At 42.0% G+C, this 18,176-nt stretch overlaps 1 protein-coding gene across 1 annotated transcript in view; it reads right to left on the bottom strand.

Moving 5' to 3' along the window:
• Nucleotides 1-17,862, bottom strand: part of LOC118079120 (neuronal acetylcholine receptor subunit alpha-7) — a 36,387-nt gene extending 18,525 nt beyond the window's left edge. The window contains exons 1-2 of the mRNA XM_035103153.2: nt 17,823-17,862; nt 11,723-11,832 (exon numbers count right to left, since the gene is read on the bottom strand). Of these exons, the coding sequence (XP_034959044.2) occupies nt 11,723-11,832; nt 17,823-17,825 (113 nt within the window). The 5' untranslated portion in view covers nt 17,826-17,862. The remainder of the gene's footprint in view (nt 1-11,722; nt 11,833-17,822) is intronic.
• Nucleotides 17,863-18,176: the final 314 nt, after the last annotated feature.

Here is an 18,176-nt window from a genome sequence, read left to right as displayed (position 1 = left end):
CGGTCTAATGTAAATACTGTCTGTTTAAGAGAAACAGGTGCCAGTGTTTCTGTTAATTGCTCACAGGCGTGGGCTCTGCTTTTTGTATATAAGGCTCTGCCAGAAAGCCTTCTGTATCTCTTAGTTAGATCTTTCCATTTGATTCATCTCCAAGTAGATCACTCTCTCAGTTGTTCTCAGTTTAAGAGATTCCTCAGTTGAATCTTAGTATGAGAGTTGCTTAGTTATAAAGCTAGTTTACTGTTAATTCTCGGGTAGTTTAATGGGAGCTTTGTGGGAGTTTGTGGGAGGTTTGGAATGTGGGAGTATCTTTAGTTTAAAGTCTCTTTAGATTCAGTTTGTTTTTCAGTTAAAGAAACCCAACCGTTTGTATTTTCATCTGCATACTTTTACAAGTGTGCAGCTAGTAAGGGGTTTCATATAAGGGAGATAATACCCTACGCTCTTGGTGGTGTTTTCTTAGCCAGGTTGACTTCTGACTGCGTATACTCTGCGTGAAGCGTACTTTAAAGGGCCACTGAAAACTGGGATATATGATTTAGGTTAAGCAAGTTTCAATACCCAGTTTTCTCCAATATTATTCTTATTATATATGTTATTTTCCAATACTTTTCTGTTGCTCCAGAGCATAAATTCCAAACCAATGGATTCAAATGACAATAAAAGAGATTCCAACCAAACATTAGGAATGACTTTCTGCTGGGAAGAGATCTTTGATAGTGGAGCAGACTACCTCAGAAGATGATAGACTTTCCTTCATTGGAAGTTTTTCAACAGAGGTTGGATGGCCAGCTGTCAGGAATTATTTAGCTGTGATTCCTGTATTGCAGGGGGTTGGACTAGATGACCCTTGTGTAGATTCCAACTCTACAGTTCTATGATTCTACACTGTCTTCTGCCTGTCAGTCAAAACTGTATCTTCTCACTGTGTTCAAAAGTTGTGTACTTTACTATGTTTTACGTTATTTATGTACAAAATATATGGAGATAAATTTGTAGGGTTTCTTAAAATGGTCCTGACTTTTCAATCCTGTCTCTGTATCACTGCAGAGGTTGACCAATACACAAAGCCCCTATGGTATTCCTTCAGTTTTCTTTAAATTGGAGAGAAACCAAATTTACAAGGGGGCAAATGATTTCAACAAGATTAATGTAGAACAGAACACCTGCTCTGAACATCTGCTAACCCATCTCATACCTGAAAGGTTTCAGAGAACTCTGATTTCCTCTCCTCCAAAACTAATCCATGCAGAACCCAAGCCAGGACTCAAATGCTTAAGGCTAAAACAGCCATTGGACTTGACAGGTGGACGCGGTAGGCACAGTGAACCTTAGAGCAGGGTTCATCCCAAATCATTTAACATAAAGCACACTGCAGGTAGAGGTTCTCAGAGTATACCAAAAGCAAAGTGGGTTTGTCAGCTTTGAGAGGAGCATTCAGGGGGGTGACAGAAGACCCATCTTCTCCACACACAGTGAAAGCAATATTACAAGTCAACACCACCTGGAAGAGCAACATTAGTCAAGTGGGCAGATGGAAGGAGGAGGCAGGCGCAACTGCAGCTGACATTGGCTATTCTAAGTAGATGGGAAACCCAAAGAAAGATGCTGTTTGACATGGAGAAAAGCGATGTGGTTTCTTTGTACCCAGCAGGGATGCATTCAATCAACAGACATATGGCAAAGAGAACTGAAACCTCCACAAGGCAGCAGGGTGACCCCAAACTTGTGTTGCACCACAATGGATGAAAAACAGTGGAAGAAAAGCATACTTTTGATGTGGTGCAAAAACAGATGTCTTGATTGTTTAATCCTTTCAGTCTTGGACCTGGGACATGGCATTAGTTGGGAAGATACTGGGAGTTGCTCAGGGCCTCAGTTCCTCAACTGCAGTGTCCAATCAACAGTGCTTCTAGTCTTGGACACAGATCTTAGATAAGATATGCAGCATCTGCTTCAAAGTCCTGTTGAGCCAATGTGGTGCCAATGCTAGAGGGTTGGGCTTGAATGGGAGAAGGGGATAGGTAGAAATGCCCAGTACCAATCTGAAAAGTTTCAGCAGAGGCAGGAAGGAATCCATCCTCCTCTAACTAAAACAGGACTCAAGGTGCTAAACCTGGTTCTCCCACTTGGGTTCTCCCAGTCCTCATTTAATCCCCACAACAACCCTGTGAGGTAAGTTAGGAGGAGAGGAGGAGAGGCAGTGACCACCCCACCTTGTTCCCAGAGCCCCCACATTCAAATGTGCACTAAGTAGCTTGCTGCCTGATTGCAGCTGAGGTTTTTTGTGTGTGCACCCCACCAAGTTGAACGGGACTTGTTTCTCTGTTAGAGGGCAAGGGATTGTTGTCCAACACCCACAGCCCAAGATGAAGGATGAATGGGAATCTTAAAGCAGCCTCACCCCCCACTTGCATCATGACGCTTTTGCTTTCACCCAAGGTAGCATGTAAAATCATATAAAAACTAACAGGGGCTTTTGATCTTCAGCTATTCAAAGCCAGTAATAAATTAAAAAATGGTTCAGTGCAGAACACAGACTCCAGATGAATCGAGGGCTATGCTGCTATGGAAATGTGTTGAATTGCTAAAGAGAAGCAGGGATCCCTTTGATCCTGCAAAAGCTACCCAAGAAGAACTGACATCCCCCAAAAGCTTATATTATTCTATGTTTTTACTCTAACCAAGGCAGGACCAAAGAAAGCAAATTTCCTGTATCCTCACAAAGCCAGGCTCCAAATTATAATGCAGTTCTGGTGCACTTACATGGGCAGTTCACCTTTAAGGATGTTAGCCAGGCAGTGTCTGCTCCAGGTTTGGGGTGGTCCTTGTCTTCAGGGGACCTCCCTCCCTGAGCAGACTGTAGCTGTAGCTCAGTGGTAGAGCTTTGCATGCAAAAAGTCCCTGGAGAGTACAGAGGAACAAAAGAGTGAAAAGCAAGAAGACAAGCGACCTGGGAATCTTTAAGCACCCTGCCAAGCTTAATTCCACTCTCAGACACGCAGTCACAAGGCAGGCACTTCTCTCCAGCGCATAAATATCAGTCACTGTGCATGGATACAGTGTCCAGCTCGGCAAGGTAAATGAGCATGGACAGCCATGAATTGCAGAACATCATTTCCAAAGGGCAATTTGCCAGCTAAACAGCAGGAGACGAGAAGGCAGCTTTGGAAAAGGGATGGCATAAGTTTTTTAATGATGTGCCTCAGATGTTTTTATATATGTGCACACACGGGAGGGGGGGAGCTTCAGAAGGCATCTCAAGGCAGCCCTGTTTCGGGAAGCTTTTAATGTTTGATGGATTTCTGTATTTCAATATTTTCTTGGAAGCTGCCCAGAGTGGCTGGGGGAACCTGGCCAAAGGGGCGGGGTAAAAATAAATTATTATTATTATTATTATTATTATTATTATTAGCCGTTTCTCAGCATTCAGCAAGGAAATTTGAAAGAGTACAGGGGTTCCATGCTGAGCACCCAACTCTTGCATCCCAATAACTGCACTTCCCATCTACCAGTATTTGCAGAAGCACAGCCTCTACATGTCACAGGAGCAATCAGTATAGATCTGCTAGGCTAAGAACTGCCATAGCTGCCCTCTGAGCTGAAGGGTTTGCTGCCTCTATAAGGGATTTCCAACTGCCATGGGGGGAATCACACCCCCAGATATTGAAAGCTGGAGCGTTGCTTGATCATGTGTCCATCTAAGCACTATTTATGTGGGCTTGTCTCTTGGACAAGACCGTCCCCTCCATTTTGGAACAATTTATATCTAGACTGCCAGCCTTACCAAGTTGCCACTGAGTACCTGCTCCCTGGGGCTGCTGCCTCACTCTGCTAACAGAAAGGCTCACCCAAAGTGAGCTGGATTATTTGTGGTTATGGTTACCATCAGCTTCACCAAACATATTGACATATAAACCAGTCTTGTACTGAGGGCTTATTCACACTTACCTTCCCTCTGCTCTTTCCAGGCATGCGCCACACTTTAAAAGTCCATGTCCAAGCAGCCTCCCCCCCCCCCTGGAGCTTTCCCAAGGAAAACACGTTCCTTAAAGCTGAATGGGAGCAAACGGCAATCCATGGAAAACTCAAATGCACTCCAATTGAGTGCTAAAAAGCAGGTTTTCATGGGGAGAGCTTGGGGTATTGATATTGAACCTGTTCCTGGAAAGAGCAGGGCAAAAAAACAAGTGTGGGGTAAACCATATGTTTTCTTTTATTTGTGGCAGGTCTCCAAGGTCTCAGGCAGAGAAGGGTCCACCACAGATCTCAATGGAGCCTGATACCTGATCTTTCTGGTACATAGAACTGTAGAGTTGGAAGGTACCCAAGGTTCATCTAGTCCAACCCCCTGCAATGCATGAATCCCAGGTAAAGAATCCCTGACAGATGGCCATCCGACTTCTGCTTAACAACCTCCAATGAAGGAGAGTCCACCACTTTCTGAGGGAGTCCTTTCCACTGTCAAACAACTCTTACCATCAGAAAGTTCTTCCTAATGATGAGTTGGAACCTCCTTTCTTGTAATTCAAATTGATTGCTTTGAGTCCTACCCTCTGGAGCAGCAAAAACATGCTTGCTCCATCTGTGACATGAAATTCCTTCAGATATTTGAAGATGGTCATCAAATCACCTCTTAGTCTTCTTTTCTCCCGGCTAAACAGACCCAAATTTCTCACAAGGCTTGGTTTCCAGACCATTTATTTTTTTGGGTCAGTTGAAGATGTCAGGGGTTGAAGTTGGGACTTTCTGTATGCAAAGTGTGTGCTCTGCACCTGAGCTGTGGGCCATACTTTAACTTTAAAAAGAAAAAGAAAAACTGACATGAATTACTCCTATTTGTCTTAGAGCTGTTATCTGAACCCATGGCCACTTGTGCAAAATGTTTTGCAGGAAATCTTATGAAGTTCTAATGAGATTTTATAGTTCAAAAATGAGGTACATGTTTATTATTCAGTGTAAAAGCCTCTTCTGGTGAGATTGTTATATTAAGGAAATGACATTCTTGGTATAGACGTGAATTACATTGAATCAAAATTAAGTGCTCTTTGTCATAATGCAATGTGACTTTGCGATTAAGGCTAAAATGAAAGAATCATAATGACAGCAACCATATTGCACAATTAAGTGACAATTCTGTGCAGTTTGCCAAACCATAACTTGATTATCCACTGGTAGAGATAGAAAGATGTGTTAATTTCAGTTTCTCTCAATCCCTCATTTTTTCGGTCTTCAATTCACTTAATCTCATTTCTGCATCACTTTTCAGTTTTTAAAAAAGCTACATGAGGGGTTTAAAGAGACTTCCGGATTGGTCACGATCATGTTCAGGTCATGAGTTCATCCAGTGAGCTTGTCGGGATGACTCAATCATAGAAAAGGTTGAAAGGGAGAGTGAAGGCAACGCAATACCCCTAAAAGGGCTCAAAAAGGGTTCTGAGCTTTGACCAAGCCAAGCAGCACAAAAAGGGGGTTCCCAAAGGCTCCTGCACTTAGTAAAGTGGCGGAGAGAGAAGGAGAACCCCAGCCTTCCCTTTCTATGAGATGCCTCAAACGCCTGAGCAATTCAGCTACAGATCTCTCCATAATTCGAGACTAAAATATTAAGACTGCTGACTGGCAAACAAAGAAGAAAGACCTAAGAAGGTATGCACAACAATTGGCAGACAATTCGTTAACAAAAAGGAGTCTAATGTTACAAGGGGGAGGAAGGAGGCCACCTTCAAATGTGGTTTTAAAAGACACTGCGCTCTAAATATTGCAAAAAGAAGAACTTAAGGACTTAATTCCTAATTTGTGAGTCAAGGATTTTGAAATACAGAAAATTGGAACCTGTTGGAGAAATCTCTGAGATGGGTGGGAAGAAGTGACGGACGCCCTGATTCTTTGTTGTGGCCGTGGAGTATCAGTGGGGGGAGGGGGAGAGAGAGAGAGGAGGAGGAGGAGGGGAAGGAAACGCTGCATTGTTGCAGAGAGGACTGGTGAAGAGTCTCTGATAGCCAGCCCCACACAACAGAGCGGCACATTGCCTGAAAATGGGAAAACTGGTTGTGGACATTTGGAGGAGGGGGAAGTGACAGCAGCAGAGGCAATGTCTAAAGTGAGAGGCTGCAACATGGTGGAGAGGAAATGCTGAATCATGCCGCTTCTGCAAATTGGCCCATGTAGAAGGAAATGGAGGAGCAAACCAAACAAGCAAGCAAGGAGTGGGACAGAAACTTTTTTAATTTGCCAACAAACCAGGCAGAATGCTTGCCTGGCAATTAAAGAAAAAGCAAAAAGAGAGAACAATAGAGCAATTGAAAGAGGAAGGGAAGATAATAGAAGAACCTAAAGCAATATGCGAAAAAATTACAAATTACTATAGGAAGTTATATCAAGCAGAAGATGAAGACCAAAAAGCCATGGAAAAATATATAGCACAGAACAGACTCCCGACAATAACAGGCAAAAAAATTAAACAACTAAACTCCCCAATAACCATGATGGAGATGCAACAATCAATTTCCGAAGCGAAGACAGGAAAGTCACCAGGTACAGACGGTTTATCTGCCGTGTATTACAAGAAAATTAGAAGACATATTGTCAGAACAGATGAAAACAGTCATGAATGGCATTTTAAAAAAATACCAAAATCATGGGAAGAAGCTTTTATCAATCTGATACCCAAACAAGGAAAGGATCCAATGCTAATTAAAATTATAGACTGATATTATTAAATAACGATTACAAATATTTGCTGACATAATAGCCAACAGATTAAAAATATTACTTAATGGAACCACACATAAATCACCCCTCTGTCACCTCTACTGTTTATTATGGTGCTAGAATCTCTAGCGATCGCAATAAGGAAAGATCCAGCAATAAAAGGAATAGTAGTAGGAAGGAAATCACATAAAATAAAAGCCTTTGCGGATGATTTGAGAATAACTACTGAAAACCTGGAAGAAAGTGTTCAAAAAATATTAGAAAGAATTATTGAATTTGGAAACGTGGCAGGATTTAAATTACATAAAAATAAAGCTAGTATCTTAGCAAAAAAATATGTCTACACAAGAAAAAGAAGAATTACATCGCAAATGAAAATAAGAGAATATTTATGCAACATCTGCAGCAAGAATACTAATTGCAAAAAACTGGAAAAGTGAAACAGTACCAACAAAAAAAAAGAGTGGCAGGAGAGATTATTTGATTACCTTGAGTTGGCAAAAATGATGGATGCAATTAGGGGACAGTCTAAACAAAAATTTCAAAAAGAATGGGGAAAGTACAGAGATTATTTTTTTAAAAAAAACAACAACAGTGCACTCAAATTAAAACCTGGACTTGCTTCAAATAATTTTTGCAAAACAAAATATGGTTTACAAATACAACATATGGAGAAGGGTAGAAAAGACGAAATGAGAAAGTTTATTAAGTTTAAAATCAGACCCCTGTTGAAGAGGAAGGAAGTCTACTAGAATAGAATAAGAAAATAGAATAAGAATTAAAGATTGGCTAACATAAGTCTGCGTGCAGATACTTGCAAATTTATGGATATACTAGCTGGCCCTACCACGCATTGCTGTGGCTTTGTGTGTGAAATTAGGAAGAAAGGAATAAGATAGTTGATGTTTGGGAGGTGTGTGTGTGTGTGTGTGGTGGAGTGGGAGGGTACTGGGGCAACTTGACATGGCATGAAGTTTGGGGACTTTCGGTGTATTACCTAGCCACCTGGTAGTGGTTGGTTCAGTGGGGGGGGGGGGCTGCTTGTGTTGGGAGGTGTGGTGTAGCGAGATAAAGCCTGTCTTTTGATGTGTTGCCTTTGGGGGCAGGGGCTGCGGTGGCAGTGGGGCTCGGCCTGGCTCTGATGGCGTTGCTTGTGTGGGCGGAGTTGGCAGCGCGGCTCACTTGGGTGTGAGAGCGTATGTGGAGTATGTGGTGGTTGTGGGGGGGGGCACGGTCTGTCTTTCTGTCTTTCGTTGCGATGTCAGCGATGCCGGAGTTGGCGGCGTCAGGGCTTAGCCTTCTTCTTGGGGCGTGTGTGATGGCAGTGGTTGTGGCGATGGTGTGGGGTGGCCTGTCTCCAACGGCATTGTTGGCGGTGTTGGCCCAGCCTGGGTGCCTCTCACTTAGCTGTTGGCCCAAGGGGTAGGATTCTGTCATTGCTCTTTGAGCAGGAGTTGGCGTGGTGGCAGGTACAGCATGCTGTGTTTTATGATGTCAGGATATTGCCCCCACCTTTGGAAAAGGAGCTGTTTGAGTCGTGTATTGTAGCTGTAGTTGTGTCAGTGGCCATTAGATGGTGCTGTGTTGAGTTCCTAAAAACTGGGTTTTACCTGCCTCAGGTGTGAAATCTGTCTACACAAACTGCATAAGATCCCTCGCGTATTCGCATGTGACGTTCTGTCAAAATTTTATCGCAATTGGTCCAGCGGTTTCGGTGAAAAGTGGAGACACGCAAACATGGCCTGCTTACATTTATAGATGGATGATAGATAGATTAGATAGATAGATTTTTTTCATTTATTTTGTGTTTTCTTTCGTAGTTTGTTTTCCAAGTGTTGTGTGTGTATGTGCTGTAATAATAAGTTAATAAAAGGCATTTACCCCCCCCCCCAAAAAAAACCCTACATGGGAATCCGTATGAATTTTCATGCACATTTCTCTGAATACACACATTTTTGTCCAACAGATGCATTTTTGCAATCCATTTCCCCCTTTGGCAACATCATGAGAAGAGAATTTGCAGCAAAGATATGGTATTGCGATCGTAAAAAAGGTACAATACCTTGGAATATGGATGACAACCAAAAATATAAATTTGTTTAATGATAATTATGAATTGGTATGGAAAGAAATAAAGAAAGATTTAGAGATATGGAATAGGAGGAAGTTGTCATTCCTCGGTAGAATTGCAGCTGTAAAGATGAACGTATTGCCCAAAATGTTATTCTTGTTTCAAACAATACCTATTATAAAGGGGACAAGACAATTCAAGGAATGGCAAAAAGATTTACAAAGATTTGTCTGGCAGGGGAAGAAACCAAGAATAAAATATAAAATATTGGTAGACAAGACCGAAAGAGGCGGATTCTCCATGCCAGACTTGAAATTATACTTTGAAGCGTCATGTCTCTGTTGGATAAAAGAATGGATAACATTGGAAAATACGGACTTGTTGGACTTGGAGGGATTTGACAACAGAGCAGGTTGGCATTCATATCTATGGTATGATAAGAAAAAAACCCATAAAGGATTTACGAACCATGTTATAAGAAGATCGTTATTTGAAGTATGGGAAAGAAATAAAGCCTTGTTAGAGACCAAGACGCCATGGTGGATCTCACCAATGGAAGTGATTATAGTGAAAAAAGTGAATATGGAAGGTGAGAGACCAACATATGAAAATTTTCTAAGACAATCGGAACAAGGTTGGAAACTGAAACCGTATGAAGAGGTGAAAGTATATTTGACGAGTTGGTTGCAATATCATCAAATTAATGATGTATTTGTGCAAGATAAAAAAATTGGTTTTGAGGAGAGAAGGTCCAAATTTCAAACAGAGTTGCTAGGGGGCAGAGTGAAATTGTTGTCCAAAATGTATAACTTGCTGGTAGAGTGGTATACTAAAGATGAGTTGACGAAAGAGGTAATGATAAAATGGGCTAAGGATTTTGGGCATAATATTGAATATGATGCGTGGTTGAAATTATGGAACCAAACAATAAAATTTACAGCATGTACTGCTTTGAAAGAGAATGTTTGGAAGATGATGTATAGATGGCACTTAACTCCAGTGAAATTAGCGAAAATGTATAGAATGAGTAATAGAATGTGCTGGAAATGTAATGAAAAGGAAGGGGACTTTTATCATATGTGGTGGAAATGTGAAAAGGTTAAAGGATATTGGGAAATGATATATAACGAACTGAAAAAGATATTTAAATATACTTTTCCCAAAAGACCAGAGGCCTTTCTGTTAGGACTGATAGGCCAAGAGATAACAAGGGAGGATAGTACCCTTTTCTTATATGCGACAACCGCGGCGAGGACATTATTAGCCCAAAAATGGAAAACCCAGGACTTACCGACAATTGGAGACTGGCAGACAAAGATGATTGAATATGCAGAATTAGCGAGACTGACTAGCAGGATTCGAAACCAGAGGGAGACAAGGTTTCTAAGGGATTGGAGTAAATTTGTGGACTATATGGAAATGAACTGTAAAGGTTTAAAGACACTTGCAGGTGTGAAATAAATCCTACGAATTGACCCTAAAGATTAGATACAAAGGAACTGCGAGATAAGAACTGATTAGAAAACCTTTTGAGGGGAGGGAGGGAAGTCAAGCTCGGCGGAGCATGTTTTTTTGGGATGTTTGTATTTTTGAATGTTTGTTTATGTGTTTGTTTGTCTTGTATAATGTTTTAAATGTGTTTATTTTGGAAAATTTAATAAATAATTATTAAAAAAAAAAGAGAAGAGAAGACTCCCTGGAAAAGACCCTGATGTTGGGAAAGATGGAGGGCACAAGGAGAAGGGGATGACAGAGGACGAGATGGTTGGGCAGTGTTCTCAAAGCTACGAACATGAGTTTGACCAAACTGCGGGAGGCAGTGGAAGACAGGAGTGCCTGGCGTGCTCTGGTCCATGGGGTCACGAAGAGTCAAACACGACTAAACAACTAAACAACAAGAGCTCAAATGTTTGTTTCCCATACTCTGTGCATTTGTGTAGAGACAACTGAAACCATGAGTTGTTCCCTCCAGCTGCCTTCTTGCAGTTTCCTGCCCTTTAGCAGGTTTCAGCAGCACCACCTCATTTTCTGGTGCATCAGTGAAGCTATTATTCCCAGTACCAGGTGTTCCCTTTTCATCTGTAATACTGTCTCTCTCCTCCTCAGGATTTAGTTTAACACTCTCCTGATCGGGTTCACAAGAGTCTTAGCAAACACATTCTTGCCAACCGTTGTGAGATACAACCTATATCTTGCCAGAAGTTGTTCCTCATGGAATTAGGACCTTGGTCCAAGAAGCCAACCCTTTCCTGACAACATCACCTGTTCCCCCCCCCATCAAGTAAATAAATAAAAATACAGAACTGCTGTCCTTCCTCCTCAGCAAGGTGTCTGAGATGAGGGCATGAAATCGATTTTGAAACTATAGTGACTCAGCATGGCTCCTGACAGTCCTGGCTTCTGTGTTTCACATTATTCCTGCATCTCTGTTCCAAGACAGTCCACTCTGGTATCGTGATAATTTCTTCATCTTGCCCAGTATCTCAAAGTGTGGATAGGGAGGCCTCAAGTTGCTATACGTTCTCTTCCAGCAAGGCAACCAACTTGCACTTGCTGCAGGTACTGTATAGTTTTGCACATTCTCCAGCAGAAATGCAAACATGGCACAGGAGTTGTAGGTCACTGCAACAGCTCTCTCACCGCCCATGTCTCTTGGCCCTGAACACACAGGATTCAGCTCAGTAGAACATAAAGAGAGTGTGCTTATTACTTGATGCGGCAGATTTGTGCTTAAAGTGTCTTTGATCGTGGATTTGAGACTCAATTTATTATATATTTATTGTGCTCTATTGCATATTCTATGTCATCAGCTACCCTGTGTTCCTATCTTGGAGTAAGGGCAGGGTATGAAAACTATGTATAACAACAACAACAACAACAACAACAACAACAACAACAACAACAACAACAACAACAACCTTTTGCACCATGTAAGCCTACCTGTTATATAGAAGGATATCCGGCTTCCAAATCTGGCCATCAGGAAAACGGACGTTCTTCACTCCAGGATATTCTGACATATTCCACTGTAAATAGTAGTCTGTCCAGTACTGGAAAATTAAGAATAATAAGCAAACACACACAGGTTAATTTTATTTTTCTATTTCTTCCAGAGTATGGCAGAGTTAGGACTCAAATGAATGTCTGGAACTCTCAAGAAGTGGCATTTTACTTGCAAAAAACACCCCAAATTCTACAAATTGTGCATTTAGCCACTGAGGCGGGGTTAGAGGGTGGGGGGTACAACTGAAGGCATTAAAATTTCATTTTTAGGTCACCCAGTTGCACACAGCAGCCTATAAAAGAAATGCCGCTCTGCTTGTGACTTACAGTTTGTGCCATCTCAAGCATGAAATTGAAATATATATATTAAAGGTCCCACAGAGGAAATAGGAAGCTGCCTCAGATGGTTCATCTAGCTCCGTATTCTCTCCTGCAGCCTTCCCCAACAAGTGTCATCCAGGTGCTGTTCAGTTACAGCTCCTATCAGCCCCAGCATGGCTACTGGTAAGGGATAATGGGAATTGTAGTACTGTATGCAGGAAGTGGCTGACACACTCGTGGTGTCAGCCTGATGGCCATCTGTAGAGATGAACCAAACAAACCAGGAGAGGCTAGGCAGGTTGGCCCTGCCAGAGAAGAAGCAATGCTCAGCCAGCTGAAGGATGAAGGTGTGGTGAGTGGCACATTAATAGAGTGGCTCAAGCTGGGCGGAGGAGAAAGGATGGAGATGGAGTGGTAGAATAAGGAAAGAGTAAAGAGCTAGGCTGTTTAGCAAGCCTTGCCACAGTGACTTGGGACACAGCAGGAGAGAAAGGAAAAGGCAGCAGTTCTGGAGCTAGCCAGCCCAGTGGTAAGTCAAAGAAGAACATAAGAGCCAATGGCCTATTTAGTCCAGCATCCTGTTCTTACAGTGGCTGACCAAATGCCCCAGGGGGAAACCCACAAGCAGGATTCAAGTTCAAGTTCCCTTCGTGTGGCTTCCAGAACCAGCATTCAGAAGCATTGCTGCCTGCAACTGTGGAAGCAGAGCACAGCCATCCTGGCTAGCAGCCATCACTAGCCCTCTCCTCTTTGTCTAATCTTCTTTTAAAGCCATCTAGGTTGGTGGACATCACTACTTCCTGTGGGAGTGAGTTCCATAGTTTAACCATGTTAGCTGAAGAAAGCAAGTGGCTTCTTACACACCTGGTGATAGAAGACTTAAGGGGGAAGCAAGAGTGCTTAGCTAAGCAGATCTCAGAATAAACAAAATAAAAAAAATTCCTTCCAGCAGCACCTTAAAGACCAACTAAGTTTTTATTTTGGTATGAGCTTTCGTGTGCATGCACACTTCTTCAGATACACTGAATTAGAAGTCCCCAGACGCTTATATGTAGAGAAAGGGTGGGGAGGGGTGGTGGAAATGGGTGATAGACCGACTGATAGCTGTTGACTGCAAACGACTGCAAATGGACTTGCATGAAAAAGCAAGGGGTGAGGTGGCTGAGGATCGCTTTATCATGTATAATGAGATAATAATCCAACGTCTCTGTTCAAACCAGGTCTCTCCATGGTTTTAAGCTTGGTGATAAGTTGCAATTCAGCAACTTCTCTTACCAGTCTATTTCTGAAATTCTTTTGTAGTAAGACAGCTACTTTGAGATCTTGTATAGAATGTCCTGGGAGATTGAAGTGTTCTCCTACTGGTTTCTCTGTCTTGTAATTCCTGATGTCAGATTTATGTCCATTTATCCTTTGGCATAGGGTTTGGCCTGTTTGTCCAATATAGAGAGCTGAAGGGCACTGTTAGCATTTGATGGCATACACAATGTTAGAAGATGAGCAATTAAATAGTCCTGAGATGGTATGTTGGATGTTGTTGGGGCCAGTAATGGTGTTGTCCATGTGTATGTGGCAGCAAAGTTGGCATCTGGGTTTATTGCAGGCTCTGGTACCAGTGTCCATGTTAAGTCTGGTGGTTGTATTATTGTGGGTGAGGAGTTGTTTAAGATTGTGCTCATTAAGCCTGACACTCCTGTACAGATCCTGTTCTGCTAATAAAGAGTTAACTCCAGCTTGCTTGGTGTTATTTTCTGCTGGCTCACCCTTGTCACTGTAGGAATGTTAAGGGTTGTATGAAAGGATATATTGAATAAATATTATCCTTCCTTCACTCACACTAGTGAGTGATGTAGCAGAGCAAATTCCCCTTAATTTAGCTGGAAGCTAGTTTGCAGATTTGTTTGAATCTCTAAGTTAAGATTATTTCCTGGTGTCCCCTTTGATCCCTCTTAAAAGAATAAAGACACAAGAGTCTTCCTGATTAAAATAACAAAAAGTTTACTCACATTTCAGTTCATGATTTGATCCCTGAAAGGCAGGCTTTGCTTAGTAGTTACATAAACAAAGGCAAGCAAGAGGCCACCTTCCAGCCAGGCAAGAGCACTTGAACAGAGCGTGGTGTGGGGCTCATGAGGGGCAGGGCTCGGAGAGAGTCCTGTGGGCCAGATAGAGGAGTCTGGCAGGCCACGTTTGGCCTCTGGACCTGAGGCTCCCCATTCCTGCCCTAAATGTTTGCAAGGCTCATCCTCCTTTGCATTGTGTTTATCTTGACTGCAGCCTTGTGAGCTACCAACCTCAAACAATGGGGGACAAAGAAACATGGTGGGATGAAGATCCTGTACTGATTTGCACTAACCAGCCAGCTTCTGCACAAGGTTAAGTGGAGATCACCTAAGGCAGGTTCCTATAATTTCACATCAGTGCTCCAATCATTAGTTTTAGCTTCAGAAAGTCACACATTTCCCCCAGATGATTGTTTTGCTCCACGCAATGCATGATAGCCTCATTCTAGGGAAATTTGACCTCTTGTTTAGCTCCATGGTTTGCTGCAATCTGCACTGTGCTTTTTCCTTTAGTTTGTATTGGGCAATTCTTTTGCAACTCAGTATGCTGTTTACAAAGCAGTGCTCCTGTGTGCCCTCCAGCTCTACAGATGTCAATTGCTGGAGGTCGACTCCAGTCAGGATGCCCAGTGATGAGCTCTTGTCTCTCCCAGGGCTTGTGACACTGATAAATCTGTCCTTGATTAAACTGCCTGGTTTTTTCCAGGACCAGTTTTTAAAGCTGATGAAAAGTTTTCTTACTTTTATAAATAACTTTTATAAAATAACTTTCCACATCTTCTTTTAAAATGCAATGGCAGCAAAAGATAACTTCTTTTTTTGTCTCATCAACATCAGTCAGCCAATACGTTTAACTATGCAACATATACTTAAACCATGGAACTCACTGCCATGAGAGGCAGTAATGGCTTTGTAACAAAAATAAATATATGAATAAAGGACCTAACCATGTGATGCTGACATAAAAACCCTGCACAAACACTATGCAACAGAACGAAATATAATTCCCCCCTCCTCTCACTTTCCCCCCAAATAGCGTACATTGGTACCTCATTTTGAGCATCCATTTTGTTGAACGTCCGCAGCAAACCTGGAAGTAACCTAACCGCTCCACATGTGTGCGCAGAACGGCGCTTTGCCGTGCGTCCTTTTCGTCTAGCATCCGGGGCTCCGGAACGGATCCCGGTTGCAAAACAAGGTATGACTGTATATGACCGTGTCTCATACTGAATGCAAATGAACTGTCAATTGAAAGCGGAAACACTATAGGTACTCCTTTTTGTTTATTTGTTACAGAAGACAATCTTTAATAAAAAGTATAAAAAAGAGGATTAGAGAAATTCATGGAGGAGATGGCTGTCAAAGGCTACTAGCTAGCCAGGATGGCTCTGCCCTGCCTCCACAGTGGGAGGCAGCAATGCTTCTGAATGCCACTTGCTAGAAAACAAGAGGGGGAGAGCGCCCTTGTGTTCAAATCATGCTTTCCCCCTTTTCTTCCTAATGTAACACTAATGTCTCAACAAATGGAACTTATATGTAGAAAACGTAACTTGAAAAAAGAGACATTTCACATACTTCTGTAAACCAAGAAATCTTTAATAAAAATATGTTTAAAAAATCCTGCTTGTATACTCATTTTTCAAATAATCTAATTCAAAGTACTGTAGTAGAAAAGCCTTGTCTTTGTTATTCAATAAATGTTTCCCAGTTTGTTTCAAAAATATCTTGTCACTGTTTTTTTCTGGTTTATTTTTATAAAATGTGTTAATTTTGTCATTGACACAAATTCCCAGTGTTTATCAATCCATTCTATTGATTGGTGTGGTTTGTAATCTTCACTTGCTTGCATACAGTAACCCTGATGCTTTCAACACATATGAGATAAGTTCCTTGTGTCCATTCCTTACAATGCAGTGTTTTTTTAAATCATATGTTGATAAAAGTGCTGTGAGTGCCAGCACAAAATGGATGCCATGAGCAGCAAAAACAAAGGGTGATACTTGGTACTGGGGAGGACTGTAAAAAGAAGGGGGGAACCTTGCATATATGTAGCTGGTCTCTTATTAAACTCTCAACTTTTCCCCATTTTTAAAATATACTGGCATTTCCACCACATATGAAAATAATTCCCATTTTTTTGGCATTTCCAAGAATTGAATACTGTAGTTCTTTATCTTCCGCAGTGTCCCCTGTTCTGCATCCTGTAACCCTCCCCTCACTTTGTTTAAAATGGAGTTGTGTAAATACACTTCATGTCAATTTCTAGTAACACACTTATGTCACTGTGTCCTGAAATACAGTCAGTTGTGAGCAAATTGCTCTTTGATGTAACTGATGGTTGATACTGAAGGTGTTATGTACTGAGCTTGGATCCTAGAAAAATAGGCAGGTAGAATCCTAGAAGGCAGCAACTTGATTGGGCTGCAGGAGCAGCCCAAATCAGGCTCCAGGAGGGGAGTTGAATCAGCCAATCACACGGGACCCGTTGTGTAAATAATGTATATATAGCCAGAGGGTTTGGGGGAAAAACTCACTCACTGATGACCATGAGCTGAAATAAAGAGCATGAAATCAACACTCAACTCCGAGTATATTTCAGAAGGAAATGAATGCAATGAAAAAAGTGGAGGGATGGAAAAAGGGAGTAGAAATTTATGAAGTTAACTTCCAGATTCAGACGACTTCAGGAGTCCTTGTGAGTACTCCTCGCTTTTGATTAAGGGATGTTTGCTCATTTGATATGTGTACAATCCATGTCAGTGGCAGACCTTGGGGTTTCAAATTTCAGTGGTGCTCTGTACAACACCAACATTTGGCTGGCACGCACACACACACACACACACCCCGCCTCTCACCTTCCATTACACATCGTAGTTGTGGTGCCACCGGAGGAAGGTGAAAGTCAGTGCTGTCCATTTGCTGTCCAGTGCTGTCCCAAATGGACAGCATCTGATAGCTGGCCTACCATAGCAGTCGGGAATTCACAAGAGTGGACAGCTGACATACTGACTCATTCAGTATTTCTGACTATATTTGACAGCTGGCATGCAGTAGCAATTAATGTTTGACACTCTCTGATATACATCTTACATTGGAAAACAACCAATATTTTATTACTGTAAATGAATTCTTTCACTAAACCAATCACAAGAAGCAAATAATGGGTTTGTCATATTCTATTAGCCTTTAAGGTCTTTTTGCTGTTTTTACTGTGGAACATCTGCTTTGCATGCAGAAGGTCCCATGTTCAATCCCCAGCATCTCTATGTAGGGCTGGGGAAACACTCCTGTCTGAAAAACTGGAGAGCTGCTGCAAGTCAGTGTGGACAATACTGAACTAGATGGACCATTGGTCTGACTTGATATATAGCAGCCTTCTGTGTCTCTGCAGTTTCAATTTCCATGGTGCCCACATATTTCTTTTAAAGGGAGGAGCTGTAGCTCCATGATAGAACCTCTGCTTTGCATGCAGAAGGTCCCAAGTTTAATCCCCAGCATCTCTGGGGAGGGCTGGGGTGTCCCCTGCTTGAAGTCCCAGATAGCAACTGCTAGCCAGTGTAGACAATATGGAGCTAGATCTTGGCATGTGAGAACTTCCTAAGTTACTGCTAAAATCACCCTCTTAAAGGACCCTTCTGAACTTTAACACTCACCATGTGTAGCCAAATATTGGTGGTTAAAACTTGGTTCTTTTCATCCTGCCAAAGGAAAGGAAAGGAACAAATCAATGTTGGTTGTTGTTGTTTTTATTTTTTAAAAAAAAGCTGTTATGAAGAGTTAGTGAAATAGCTTCCCTCTGCTATGAATCTCAAATAACTGCCTGCTCAAAACCAAAGGATCCAGCTTGAAAGGCATCTAGTTCCTTCATAATACCTTGCATCAAGCACTTTCAGAAATAGGTCGCTGACTAATGTGAACTATCATTCTAGTTGATACTGGGCATCAGGCTATTTATTGCTTGTGGGTTATCCTGTGTGACAGCTCAACCGGATCCTCTAGAGCAGGGG

Source organism: Zootoca vivipara, chromosome 13 (genome assembly GCF_965207765.1).
Source record: "Zootoca vivipara chromosome 13, rZooViv2.hap1.1, whole genome shotgun sequence".
Taxonomy (NCBI): domain Eukaryota; kingdom Metazoa; phylum Chordata; class Lepidosauria; order Squamata; family Lacertidae; genus Zootoca; species Zootoca vivipara.
The sequence above is the reverse complement of the archived record's forward strand: the minus strand, read 5'-3'. Positions and strand labels throughout refer to the sequence as shown.